The 15,280-nt window shown below is 37.4% G+C and overlaps 1 protein-coding gene across 2 annotated transcripts; it reads right to left on the bottom strand.

The window, feature by feature from the left end:
- Positions 1 to 3,856: 3,856 nt before the first annotated feature.
- Positions 3,857 to 14,017, bottom strand: LOC135161391 (uncharacterized). Of its 2 annotated transcripts, none has more exons than XM_064118919.1 (6): positions 13,324 to 14,017; positions 9,454 to 9,677; positions 7,977 to 8,121; positions 7,783 to 7,905; positions 7,511 to 7,702; positions 3,857 to 5,246 (listed from the first exon to the last, which is right to left on the bottom strand). In XM_064118919.1, exons 1-6 carry the CDS (start codon positions 13,472 to 13,474, stop codon positions 4,111 to 4,113), a joined length of 1,971 nt encoding a protein of 656 aa, XP_063974989.1. In that variant the 5' UTR covers positions 13,475 to 14,017; the 3' UTR covers positions 3,857 to 4,110. The 2 variants fall into 2 exon arrangements, with proteins under 2 accessions (XP_063974989.1, XP_063974991.1); XM_064118921.1 differs by lacking the exon at positions 13,324 to 14,017 and adding an exon at positions 10,331 to 10,352.
- Positions 14,018 to 15,280: the final 1,263 nt, after the last annotated feature.

The following is a 15,280-nucleotide window of genomic DNA, read 5'->3' as shown; positions in this document are numbered from 1 at the left end:
AAATTAAGCGAACAATGAAAAAACTTTAATTTTTTTTTTATGAAACGATTGATATGTCAAGTTTCAGGTGAAATTTTTTTTTTTCCAATTGCAAATAAAATTATCGTAATTTTAATTTAATAAAAAATTTCACTGATTGACAAGTCAACAATATCGTCACCTGAATTTTCCTGATTTGTAAATTTTCAACAGTGCAGTGGACGTTGTGTAATCAAGGATTTTTACAATTTCTTTCCTCCTTCGTTAATAAAACTCAGCCCTCTCTTGTACTTAGTAGCCTCGCAATAGCCAATTAATACGATTAACTTAGTGATTCGAGGGGTAAAACTTGAGTCTCTAACGATGAATCAGTCAATGGTATCAGTCAAGGAGATGTAATCAATGAAATGTCCTGATATGCTCGGAATTCCGCTCTAATCGCAGAATTCAGATATGTCGGCGTAATTATGCGGTTTTATTTAGTATTCGACTCCACGCGTGGTAAATAATTAACCAGAAACCGTGGAAATTATATCAGCAGTTCACTGCTATTTTATTTAAGATTCCATTTTATTTTTCCTGTAATTCTATCGATTTTCCAATAAGAACTTTGATTTCGTTGAGATTTTTCTTGATAACTCTTGAGTAATAATTTTCCAATCTTCTTTTCCTGAATTTAATTATGAAAAACATAAAAATACCTGGAATAAAAAAATTAGAAAATTCATACCCAAGAATATCCTCGTGAAAATCAAAATTATTGTTTTTCTGTCGAATAAATCGATAGAATTCAACAGGATTTTCCTGAAATTTTCCGTTCTGTCTCAATCGAATGTTTTCACCCGCCAGTTGTTGATTGATAAAAGTCAATCGCGAAAAATAAATACATCTAGATGGAAAATATACAATGAAAAATGTTCTCGAATGAAGAACAATCGTTAAGATTAATCCGATGATATTTATATTAGAAAAAATATTCTAAATTCAGGGATTTAAAAAAAATCCCAGAGAAGGAATTATTAATCTCCACGCAACTGATATGAACAGTTCCATCTGGAATAGGAACAACCGAAGAAGCATCGATCACTACCTACAGAAACCTCACGTTTCATTTCAACATGATGCGAAAAAAATTCATCATTTTCTCGTCTTTTCTTCTAACATCTCATAAAATACATCGAAATACATGGCAAAACTATTTATTTATCCAATTCAACAATACGATTTTAGCTATTTTATTCTCATTCATTTTTAGATATGAAATCCTCTAATTCTGGTATACGAATTCACACGTGGTCTGTCTGTAATCATTCATTTATAATAATTCAATAATATTTCATCACTAATGAATCTCCTCTGATAGTACGTACATATATACTTATTTATATTATTCAAGGATAATTGTTGAGTTAATAATCTCGTTCGCGTGGCCATCGCTCTCAATTTCTCCCATAATTTTCATTTTTATAATTTTTTTTATTTCTCACACCCAAAAATATTGTCACACAATTTTATCATCTTAACGATGAAGGTTCGAGAAAACGAACTGCATTTCGTAAATCGATACGGGAAAAATCAACAGAGGAAAAGAGTTTTCGCAAATTTATTGGAAATTTCCGTTGAATTTCCATCGAATTTTTCATCACTTTTCAGTCGATTCTATTGAAATATTTTCCCCAGAATTTCATCGACCGAGATTTCCCATTTCCCTTCGATAAAAAACAGCAACAAAATCGAAAAATCTCAGCTCAAGAATTTCCTCAAACTTGTTCACTCAACATTTCAATTGAATCGAAAAATATTTGATTGAAAAATCGACTGGAACTTTGCGAATTTTTCTTGTAATTCACTGGATTTTTTCTATTAAATTTTCTTCGCGCTTGAAAAGATAATGTTTAGGGGGTCTAGTGGAGCAAGAGGGAATTGGTAAATTCGTTATTACATTATTCACACTAGATTTCATTGATTCGTCCCGCAACTATAATCGGGTCCAATTCAATCGACGGAAAGCTTCTCTAGGTCATGAAGTTATGTGCAACATGGTGCACTGATTACATTTTCAATCAACAAACTCTTGCGCATCTCTATAGGGCAGTGATAATATCGATGTGTTGCGTTGGCGCACGGTACGATATTTTTGGTAGTTGATATATTAGGAGCTGATATTTTGCACCTGGGGGACGTCACCCACGGCACCCGACGTCCCCATTTCACCCTGCGGGCTTTGGTCCAGGTCTGCCTCTAATTAATTGAAGATTTTGTTATTGGAATTAATTGATCATTTGCTCGGCGGGGGAGGGATTCAGTGAAGGGGTTGTTGGGCGAATTCATTAGTGGATTATTTTGGTAATGAGGGGGTTGAGGGTGTCTACGGACGAAATTATTTCTACGGGAATTACGTGAAAAACTTTTTCTAATGGAATTCATGAATTTCCCAGTGGAATTTACTGAGAACTTTTCTATCAGAATGCTTCCACATAAATTTGACAAATTGTCAATCATTTTTCTTTTTTTATGGACAGAAATTAAACAAAAGAATTGAAAAGTTTGAGCTGTGGAATTTATCTAGAAAATATTTTATATAATTTTTCTCTTATGGAACGGGATTTAATTTTCATGGAAATCCGATAGAATTTTCCCATGAATATTCTACCTTTCTCTTGAAATTGGAGATCGGTAGAGTTGTGAATTCTCCTCTCTATTCGCATAAGTAAGAGGTCCCCCATCCAATTACCGATCTCAATTAAAAGAGCTCCATCGAGTCATTGAATTTCATTAACAAAATCGAGCATAAAAAATAAAATGATTCGTTGAACTGAGCAACTGACAAGAATTCACCACCAAATTGATGAATCAAGATAACTGGAAATTCCATTCAAGAATGCTAATTCAATGAAATTCCTCTCGCTACAATGGTACGACCTAAAATCCCCCCTGAACTCACCTACACAAACCACTCGTCCTTCTGGCTGGAGGAAATGTCGCTGAAATCGTAGAAAACACATCAATGAGTTGAGCCAACGAAATTAATGAGTCCCCCTGTTTCCTGAATTGATAATGCCCCACTGACCTGTCTGATCCATGACTCCTCACTTTGCCTGGCAGTAGAGGCGGACCCGGGCCACGCTGTGCCCGAGCCTGAGGCCCGCAGGGGGCAGCCAGTTTCCCGGCCGCGGTAGAGTCGTTGCTCCCGTTAACCCGTACCCCGTTCCCATGTGGCTCATGTTGTTGGTAGGGCTCAGCGCTCCCATCGAGCCCTTGAGCGTTGTCATGCCCATTGGCATCCCTGCGCTGGCACCGTTTGATCCGTGCATCTGTTGCACTGGAACATTGTAAGACACATCAGTCCCGCCACGCGATGGCCAATCCCCATAATGAAAGGAAACCCACGGGTCAAGACAATGGACAGCGTCAATTTCAAGAAAAAAACAAGCACTTGCCATAAATACTCAGCACTTTTAAAAGCTCGGTAGCACCACAGAATCTTCTTTTTACAAAATATCCTCCAATGATATATAATATACGTATAACTTGACGGAAATATTTTCTTTGCATAAATATAAAAATATTCTCTAATTTATTTATCACACGGTGCGGAAAGAATTCATTACGCAACAAGTGCGGGAGATTTTTCCACGACAGTGAGCGTCGGAAACGACTTGCAGTCTAGTTTTATGACCCTATGAGTCCGAAAATCCCCACCACTCGTGTATCCCAAAAAATTTACCCGATGTGCGCAAAGCGTTTGTTTTCCGCACAACGAGACGAAAAAAAATCAGCTGCAATGGGATTCCCCGAAGGTCCTTCGATCTCCAACAGTGAATGTCTCTCTCATCCCAGAGGTAAAAAAGAAGCAGTTAAAAATGAAAAAAAGGAATCAGCAAAATAATATTTAATCAATTCAAAAAATAAATAAACAATTTATTACCAAGCATACATCGCTAGTAACTTATGCAACACATCATGCGCCTCTCAACATCATCATTCAATTACCTCTGCAATCACAAAAAATAATAAATAGCACACTTCAATAAAAACTCAATACCCTGCTACATCTAGCAGTTGATCTCAGCTCATCAACTCCACCGACAGTATCCAATCAATCTACCCCTGAAACCCCTAGTCTGAAAATCACGATGTCTTATCACCCCCATCAATGGTAAAAAGTCCTTCAGCAAAAGGGCTCTCAGCCTTCGTATGAACGAGAAAAAATCCCCTGTAGTTCTCATCAACAGGATCGCCAGCACGTACAGCAGGTCCCCTTGGTGGGCACAATCCCAAAAGATATGCAAAAAATCCAGGACAAGGCCATCCCCAGAATCCCACACGACTGTTGATAGACTCAGCATAATAAACAGCTGCTCTATGATGATTACATCCAAAAGGATTTCTATTCTCCCAGCAACCGGGCTGATTGATGCCACCATTCATATAAAAATCAATGTGTCCACTTGTCTCAACTTTTCCCTGAATGAATGCATTCGTATGAAAAACGTCGACAAAATCCCCATCACCGGAGTCCAATTTTTCATCCTTTCCAACAGTGATAAAAAGTGGCATTGCTGGATCTAGACCAGTGATCCTGGGTATTTTATACGGTCTCAATACATTAGCAGAAAATGCTGGCACATGTGCACCAAGACTAAATCCAATAGCATGAATATCCGTAGCACCATTGTCCCTCAATCTATGAATCAACTGTGCCAGACAATCACCAACATGTGGCACATTGTGTACAGCTATTGGATAACAAGGTGCAACCGCCAAACGATGCCAATCAACAGCAATAATATTGTAACTCCTCTTCCTCAGATATTCATTCCTAATGTCCACCAGTGAATCCAATCGCATGTCTGAGTTGTATCCATGAACAATGATTTTCGTTGGATGTCGATGATTGAAGTTGGTCTCGGCAAGATTAGACGATGAATCGTTAACAAGTATCTGTCTACCTGATCCAGGATTTTCCCTCGTGTACAGGAAAAACGTAACCTCGTCGTCTGGACACGTTTGATTGGTGTGCACCAGACATGGTCCCAAAAAATAATCACGATGATTAGCCCCAAACTGTCGTGATTTTTTGTCAGTCCTGTGAACTCTGTACGTCACATTGTTGGACAGGACAACACCAAAGACACCCATCGACAGAAGGCACATTATCATCAGCATACTCAGTCTATATATGTGCTTAGATTCCGAACGTTGTCCCATGATTCTCATGTCCCTGATGTATCTCTTTATGCTATTCAACTTCACTCTTGCAAGACCTGTCAACGACAAGTCCACTGTTACCATTGACCTTCTGATTGATCAAACCAACGTATTGGTACTCGAACTTTGTTCACAAGGCCACTGATACTGTTGAACTAGAATACGTCAAATTTGTACGATGATAGCACACCACTGGGAAGGCCTTATTTATTACGCATTCATTCTTCATGAATGACAAATGTGAATTTGATAAATCTTTTGGTTTCTGGGGATACCTCTGATCGTTGTTAACTGATAGGCGAAACTGATAACTCAAAATATTGTTCACTGCATGTGAATAATCTTGGATTGTTTTTGGTGGGGAAGGGGGCGAGAGAGGGGGGGGTAGGGGGTCAATTAGTTTTGTTGGATGACAATATCATGATGAGGTGAATTTCACTAGTGAAACTGCAATGCTTCGAAATTCATTCACGAGGAAGTGGTCGAAGGTGAAACTTTATCATAGTTGTTGGTAGTTTAGTCACGTGTATTTGTATTTCGGTGAACGTTTGTCTTGAACTTTCATCAAATGTTAACGGTGAATGACTAACCGAGTTTGGGGACTGAATTTGCTTTTACAGGATTATATCGCGGTCATTGGTGAGGGGGTAGGGGGTGGGGGGGAGTTCTTTGGGTGATCCACTTTTTTTTATGGCGAGTTTGAACTGTTGTTTGGTTGGGCTGGAGCTGTGAGGGGCGATGTTGACTATTTTAACAATATTTGAGGCTCAGGGAGAGATAAGAATCTGCATACACATCTTCCACAAGGGGGGAATTACGCAAGTGATGGAGGTGATAAGATATCGAGGTGCTTCGATGATTTCGTGGTAATGATTGAGGGATCTTCATGCAGATTAGTTTTTTTTTAGTGCAATTAAGGCGGAACTGTCGTGGAGTGGAGTCAAGAGGATATTAATGACGTTGAGGAATTTTCTTGGTGAAGTCTGACGATGTGCTTGACTGAGACATCGGGGGATATAGTCCATGGTCATAAATAGACCACATCGCTTGCATTTTTAAGCGCAATCGGCACGAGCCCTAGTTTTCGTGACCTGTTTTCGTGGTTCGGTTCGGGGCCTTTTACACTGAGAAAAAATATTTTTGACGAATATTTATTTAGTTGAGAGAAGTTTTAGGAAATTTTAGTCGATTGTCAGTCCCTGTGGGGTCTCATGAGGGTTTACTGATGACAGTCTTATTGCTCTTGCAGAGAATCTCCATTGAAATGAAATGTTAATGATTTTGATTTTTTTCTAAAGTTCTGATTTTAGAGGGAAAAATTATAGAGAATTTTTTTAATGTTCATTAATATCTAAAGAGCTGAATCAAGGTTATAACTAATGCAATCGTTTTCTGGAATAATAATATTGACATAATTCAAAACTAACGATTATTGACTAGTAATTATTCGACTCGAGAAGTGGGATATTGAAAAATTAAATACTTCTCTGAAGTAAATGGATTGTTCGTGGAAATCATTTTGTTCTCAGTGTATTTTATTGTTCGACTGGTTGTTCAGAAGATTAGACATTAAAAAAAAAATAAAAAAATCTGTAAAATTTGAATTTTGTTGAAAAATTCTAAATTTAGAAAACGTGAGTTGAAAATTGTGCGCAGCAAAGATTTGACAAAGTCAATGATTTGACTAACAAACTAGCAATTTGCTCATTTTTTTTCTGTTCAATATGTATGGAATTTTATCTGTTCAATATGTATCGAATTGCTTTGAACGTTTGCGTGTGGAAAAAATAATTGCGATGAAAAAAAATCTAGTCTCTAGCAAATAGTTTTTCAGGAAACCGATTTCCTCGTAAAAAAAAATACTAAAGCGTGGAAATTGTTTTTCTATAATAAAAGTAATAATACATAAACACAACCAACTGAAAAATCCTAATTTGCGAATATTCAAGCCAAATATATACACAACTTGACAAATAATATGTATCATCCATTTTTTAATATGGATGGTACATATTATTTGCGAAATAATATGCGAAAGCCCCTGAAATGTTGAATCACTTCCTAATCAACCAGCAAAAATCCTCAAGCCCCGTTAGCTCGACTTTTCTTAAATTAAATCAATTTTATTCAAATGTCTTTCTTCACGAGAAAAACCATAATTCTATGGGACAATTGTAGACAAAAAAAAATATCTAAATAATTATAATCGACTCCACAACAGGCCGAAAAATAAAATTCATCAACAACGATCACATAATCGATTAAAAATTACTGAAGCACATCGATTTAACGATGATATTGCCCTTGCGGTGTAACTCACATGGGAAGCTAACAGGAGGGTGCGTCATCTGTGCGTTGTGCGCGTTGTGCGAGTGCCTAGGGGTTGTTCCTCGCCTCCGGCAATAGCACAAAACACCAGCAGTGATAAGGGCCGTTATACTCAGTACACCGAATACTAGGGCGACGGCAAACCAAGTCTTCTGCATTCCCAGTATTGTTGACGCCTCGGTGTCTGAAATATTCCAGATTTCGATGAATGAAATAGCAGAACTGGAATTTATTTGGAATTCATCATATTCTGGATGTACTCACTGGCGCATACGGTGGATGATACTTCGTCCGAGCCATCACCGCAGTGATTTATACCGTCGCAAACGAGATTCTCATCGATGCAGAACATATTCATGGTACAGCGGAAGTCTTTGCAGGGGTGTCCTGGTGGTAAAAAAAATTTTTTTTTTCGGTTATTGCTGAGAAATTGGACGATTTTTACGGTTTATACCCACTTTCGTCCTTAACGGCGGTGATGACGAGCTGAAAGCCGTTAGTGTCAGTACCCCATCCGTCTGTTACGTACTTTAATGTTACGAAGTTTGTGCGGGTGTATATCGCACCCACACTCAGGTGCGTATTCTTACAGGATAAATCTGCCTGGAGGATGTTAATTATGATAAGTATGTGTGAAGATGTTCGAATGTTTGGGGGGGGGGGGAGAAAAATGGTGGAAGTATTACGCAAGTTTGAGAAAATGAGGAAAGGCCCTAGTAGGAGATAACGAACGGCCAACAGTGGGCCGAGGCTCGGCCCGTATTGGCCGACACTGGGCCAGTATCGGCCGATTGTCGGCCAGTTCTCATCTCCTACGTGGGGGGGTCTTTGATTTTTGGGGGAAAAGATTGAAGATACGATAAAAATTATCCTGACAGTTTTGGAAAAATTCCTGGGCACTCAGGATTTTTTGAAAAGCTTCGTAAAAACTTTTGCGACTCATAACATTCAATTTGAATGAGTTTTAGTCATTTATTGAATGTTGGAACTCGTGGTTAATGAATAATTAGGCGATTTTCCGAATTAACGAATGAAAATTTTATTTCCAGTGATTTATTCATTAAGTTTTGAATTTTTAATCATTGGATTTCGTGACATTTCACCGACAGTATAAATTAATTATAAAATTTTAGACGTTTGAGGGAATTTACGACTCGACGAGCAGATTCCATCCAAAACAATGAGTCCTAAAATTTTTATTGAACACATGACATCATTTTTCTGCATTTAAAGTGTTTCACAATCTAGAGAATTCCGGGAACTGTCGGTACAATTTTATTATATTTGTAAAAAATGGATTTTCACATTTATCATAAAAAAATCTTTCACTAAAATATCCAATGCAATAAGCTCTCTTAAATGAAAAGCAAAGTCTGGTGTTCCTTCTGCGTTTTTGTACAACATTTTTCCTTCCGCAAAGGCTGAAAGTGATCGAAGGCTTTCTCCGTTTAATGGAATCGTTTATTGAGTTTGAACGTAAATCTGATCAATTTCGAATGAATTTCCATTATTTTTAATTCAAGAGATGGTACGTTTCACGAAGGTGAAGCCTTGATAGTACTTTGATGAAGGGTAACAGCACTCATTTCTGCTATTTAATTCAATCCTCATCAGATTAAACAGTGAGACATTTGCGGTTTCAGCTACAGTTTATTTCAAGAAGATCTTCGTATGTCAGAGTTGTCGTCGTTTTAATTTTTTCGCGCCGAGAATATCACCTATGAACTTTTATATTCGGAGGACAAAAATACGTTAAAATCATTAATAGTGCAATTGACTCTATACTTTTCTTATTGCTGACGAAGTCGATTTAAAATTCAATAGAAATAAAAAAATCAGTGAAAATTACAAGAAAAATTTTCCTTGAATTTTTCTTTACCTTAAAAATACGGTTCTGATCATATTTTTAATGGAAGGGACCATTAATTCTGTTACCTTGTAATTACTGCCAGCGTGCGATCCATCGTAAATATAAAGATGATCGTTACAATCGAGTTGTAATCTGTCGAACCTCAGCATAAATCGCTGCAAAATACTGTGCGTCTGGAATATCGTGACACAATTGAGATTTCTCTCGTTCTGTGATAGCACAACCGCGCCATGAATTTTTCTGTACAAATCACGGAAAAAGTGATTTTTACAAATTGTGCTCATTTTATCTGCAACAAGAAAAAATAGAGGCTAATGTTATTCCTTTGAGCCATTCGATCCCAATTTTTAAAATAATTAATCCGCATAATTATTGAGTAGTTTCAATGCGACTCTTGTCCCTCAGATATTATTACAGAAAAATAAAATATTGAAAAAATGAAAGGTCACCGATTCAAATGAAATTACGCATTTTTATTTAATAAAATGGTATGAAATTGGTATGGAATCGGCAACATTTCCGGCGGAAATGAATTCTTATAAAAAATACATGAATACTAATGAGCCAATTAAGTTAATTATTATAATAAAATATTGATCTGTTCTATTAGCAGTTTCCCTCCCACAATTTAGGTCAGAACGCCCAGCATCGTTAGAGTACTTTCAACGAACTGACCAATAACTCAAAAAATTTTCCCTAATGAACAACTGAAAACCGTTCAAATTTCATTTTCCACCCCCTCTAAGCCCTAGATTAATTAAAAAAATTGTAGCAGGGCTGCGTGTTCTAGAGTCACTGATTGAGACCATAGAACATAGCTAAAGCACAAGCCAAACTTTTATCTCCACAGATTGGGAACGCCTCTGCATGTGATTGAAACACAAGCATGGAGCTGTACTGTGGGTTCGATCGATACTCAACGAAGAAAAAGTAAGGGTCTACCGATTCACCGAGAGTTGGTTTTGAACCTGCGACGGGTCGACTAGCGATGCGACTTTTGTAGCGCACGCACCGAATCCAAGACGCCACCTAACTCAAACATAATTACAAAGCTTATTCCTTCTCTCTACAGTGTCGGCTGTTGAGTCATAATGAATGTACGTTATGATTATGTTTCGTGGAGATTGTTGATGAGACCATTGGAAATTAAACATTTATTATTGGACTTTATTATCATTCTCCAATGTCAAGAAATAAAATGAGAAATGATTTTTTTCCAAATTAATTTTTTTACAATTTTTTTTATTTCAATTCGTGACGAATTATGAAATGAAAATTGTTATATTTCTGTCATTTTTGTTTGTTATTTGTACAATTCTTCAGCTGAAAAGAAAAAAATTGTTAAAAAATTATTGTTAGGCTATAAAAGTGACCAAATCATTATAATCAATTCTTGAATATTTTGTTTAACCAATTTTTATCGTCATCGATTTTTGAAAATATCTTCCAGGAGATTTAATAATTTTCTGAAAAACCCAAAAGTCGCATTAATTTTTAAAATTTTATTTTGTTATAATTTTCGTGAACTTTAATTTTTCCGCAATTTTTATGTTTTTCCCTGATTTTCTGGGATTTAAAAATAATTCTTGTAATTATAATAATTGCTCAATCGAGCGGAAAAGTTCCTCGAAAATCAATTTCTGAAATCTTTTTGCAGCTCTACAAAATTACGCAACAACAATTCAGTATTTGCACAATTTACTGCACCATTTTCTCCTGAAATTGAACAAAAAAATATTTTTAAAAATTTCTTTCACGAGGAAAATACCTCGAGCTATTCAACTAATTGCACCCCAGTCGCCGAAATTCCTGGAAAAACAGCAGCAACGTCCGTCAACAATTGACAATCCATTTTTTAAAATTAGCGAACAACTCAGGAAGTTCGTGACTGACCGCACTAAATCGCGTCACCGTTACCGGCCTGTGAAAAAATAGGTACATACGACCAAATACATATGTAGACAATGCACCCGTAGCATTCACATGTTTAAAATCCTCCCAAACAGTTAATTGAGGAAAGGAGAAACGACACAGGAACATGCCACAGGGCGTACGGTTCGCATCTCGTAGCCAAAATATAATAAATTCCGTCTTTGGTGAATTTCAAATTTACAGAGCAAATGACTTCCTCAACTCCACATTTGCCTTGAGGAGAGAAAGAAAATCGAGTTCCACATTCCTCTGGTAATTTATGCAAAGTCACAATTTTTGAGCGACAGAAAAAACGGAAATTTTATAATTTACAGGAATTTTCTAGTGATTATTTTTCCCACCCAAATTTCAGCCAATAGAATTGCACCATTTGTTGATATTTTGTATAGCCTACCTCGAATATCAGCGATTATTTTTCCCATCCAAATCTTGGCCAATAGGATTGCACCATTCGACGTTATTTTGTATAGTCAACACGGTATTTCAGCGGATATTCTTGAAAATTACACTGGAAATTTTGCATGTTGATATATATAAAAAAAAACAAATGTTGAAGTAACCCTCAATTGTATCTGACAGATTAAATGGCAATTCGTTGAAAATTATGTCTCATGGTGCAATTCTATCGGCCAAGATTTGGATGCAAAAAATAATCCCCCGAATACCACTCGAACTTCGAAATTATCTGATATTTCCCTCAAGGTTCCCTGCAAACAAATAAGCTCGTCAAGTTTTCCAGAAAAATCACTCGCGCTTCGCGCTCGTGATTTTTAAACTGGAAAACTTGACACGTTCATTTGTTTGCAACGAACCTATCGGGAAATATCCGATAATTTCGGAGCTCTTGTGGTATTACATGCGATAATTTTTTGAATATTTTGGTAAACAAACGACACTTAACCAAATAAACCTCTTTTCATGTTATGGCACAATTCTCTTGGCCGAAATTTGGATAGGAAAAATAATCCCCTGAATACCACTCGAGCTTTAAAATTATAGAATATTTCCCTCTAGGTTCCCTGCATACAAATGAAGTCGTCAAGTTTTTCAGGAAAAATCACTCGTGCTTCGCACTCGTGATTTTTTAGCCTGAAAAACTTGACTCCTTCATTTGTTTGCAACGAATCTATCGGGAAATATTCGATAATTTTGAACCACTTGTGGTATTATATGTGAAAATTCCACGAGAAAAATATTTTATAAAATCACGTGTTTTTCCTGGAATTCCGGAGCAAAATGTAGTTCAGGAAAATTTTGCAAAATTTTTTGGGGCATTCCGGTATTTTTATCTGATTTTTCGGTAAAAATTATGGTACCACCACTTCCGTAATCGGAGGACGAACATAAATTCCGTAATTTTTATTGAATACTTCTCTTCATGTGTGTAATTACATAAAGGGAATTCCATTGAATTTTCCGAAATTTTTTTAATGGCTTGGGGTTTTGGAAATTCTTTAAAAAATCTCTTGAAAATTCAGATCGAGAGAAATAAAAAAACCCCAAATTACGGAAAAAATACGTCATTTTTTCTGAATGTTTCTCCTCGTCGAAGGGCTTTGAAGTTAAATATACGATCGTTCTGAATTTTCCCCAAATAATTCTGCCTAGATTTCCCCTCTCAATCTCTCCTCCAAATCATCGATCCTTCTCACTTCCATTCAAAAAAATCCCATTATCCCCCTGTGAACCACTTGAAGGCCCCGTCGTTTTCCCCAAAAACCCCCTCGTCCTTCCCCTAAATATCCCCCTCCCCGAAGCCAAATATTCCGCAAAAATGACAGCTGTCAATTTCGTTCACCGGTTAATGAAGTGATGGTACCGTAATTTTCCCCAAAAATTTCCAAAAAAATACCGAATCACTCAGTAAAAAAATTCCTAACATTTTCATAAAATTTACTGCACCCGCTGTTCAAACACACAGCTCAACACACAAACGAAAAAAGCTCCCTAAATTTCACCAAATATTTTTATCCCCAAAATCCATAGTTTCCCTCCCATCTTACATTGTTTTCCAGCTTCACCACTGACGCTGCCGCATAATGATCCCGCAACGAAGAGAGCAACGACGGAGATGATCATTGTCTTTCCGGTGCGTTTCCGGCTCCTGTGTACGCCCCTCTCGCACAGTGATGATCCCCAAGATGTATCAGACATATCCACCCTTAAAAAAAAAATCACTTCCGAATAATCATGAACCCGAGAAGCCCCCGGGGACAGCCAATTCCTCGCCGATTGACAGCCGACGTTATCACTGACATCCGGTCACCTCTGCCGGTCTTACAAATCCATTCGTCCTTCCATAATCCTCACAATAGATTACATAACTCCATTCATCCCCTTCACCCGTCTCAAATCCATATCCACAATTATGATATTTTCACTATTGAAAATTCACCGAGGGGTTGAAAAAATACCCGTCAAGTCGCGTTAATTCATCAGTGACGACTGATCGATTCCACCCCATCGCCGGTGGACAAATAAATTTCCCTCTCGTTGCAACCCCTCCCGGTGTAATTAAAAAGTATTATCCGTAATTTTGATTGATTTTTTTTGGGGGTGAGGAGGAGGTGAGTTTGACCCGCAAACTTGCACTCACGAGTCTCGATGCACGACTGAAATGCACTTAACGGAGAAATAAATGATACAGAGGGGTTTTTTAGGGCCCCTGTCGCGACAAACCGCTCAGGCCTCGCGCCCTTATCGATCGCCACCACTGCTTTCAACCCCCGCTCGTACCTCCATGCGCTGTACGACGCCATGTTGTTTCTCTTCTCTCCCCCCAACACCCCCCGCCACCCCCACCTCCCCAACCAACGTACGCTGACACGCTCGAGGGGGTGGGACATGGCGCCTGCGTTAACGTATCATAAGTTTGAGACTTATTGCCTATCTTTCATCGTCGAGTGGTTTTTTTTTTTTTTTGGGAAAGTTTTCAGGGAAATTGTGAAGTCTTTTGAGATTTTTTTTAGGGGCTTAGGACAAGGGGGTAATGATAATTAATGGGGGTGAGGGGGGATTTTAAATGCAGCGTGATCAGGGGAAGTTCGGGAGGGTTCGTGGGGGAAGGGGAGGAGGGAGATGGGACGGGGAAGGTAGGAGGGGTTGGGAATTTTTTTATTTTAATTCGTATGGGATTTTTACTTTTCGAGTGTTCAGGGTGATGGGGTTTTGAGGGAAAAATATTTTTTTTGGGTTGAGGACGGGGTTTTGTGGTGGGGGGGAATTAATGTTTAGATGATGACAGAACAGGTTTGATAATAGGTAATGTAATAATAATATATATATATATATTTTCTTTGGTGTTACATTATAGTCTTACACCTCCTTCTTACACTATATACAATTTTTTAAAATTATAATAATAATAATAATAATAGTAATGGTGTTATGCTCTGATTCTTTCGGATGATTTCTGTTATATCATCGTACCGTACAATGTTTCGGTCCTATACCCTGTTAACAGAATATAATAACATATTATTATTAGTATCTTTAAATTTCAGTCTTCCCAGTTGTTCCTCCTAGCACTCACTCCTTTCTTTTTCTCGTTGAATCAGTATCTTCTCGATTTCCACCAACCTTGTACACCATGATCCAGTCGAATTGTTCTTCACGATGTCCACCAGCGCTTCCAGTGTTTTCGTCCTCTTTTTCTTTCCCCCAGTTCTTCCACCAAATGCTACTTTCCTCTCCCATTCTCCCCTGGATACTTTCACAGATAATCCTGATACTGATAGGTAATGTATTTTTTAGTTATATTTTTTAACATGTTTAATTAATTCGTGGTGGAAATTCTGTTTAGGTGAGGATAAAAATTAAATTAAAGGCTCGTGGACTTGATCTTTCGAAAATTGTGGTACATCAGTAGATCTTCAATTTTTATGAATTTTTAATTCTTTAAACGGATTTAACGCTGTTCTGAAAATTAATGATCAAGTCGGTGAAATTTTGATTCTTTTT

Source organism: Diachasmimorpha longicaudata, chromosome 4, assembly GCF_034640455.1.
Source record: "Diachasmimorpha longicaudata isolate KC_UGA_2023 chromosome 4, iyDiaLong2, whole genome shotgun sequence".
NCBI lineage: Eukaryota > Metazoa > Arthropoda > Insecta > Hymenoptera > Braconidae > Diachasmimorpha > Diachasmimorpha longicaudata.
Note: the sequence above shows the minus strand (reverse complement) of the source record. Positions and strands in the feature narration are given on the sequence as shown.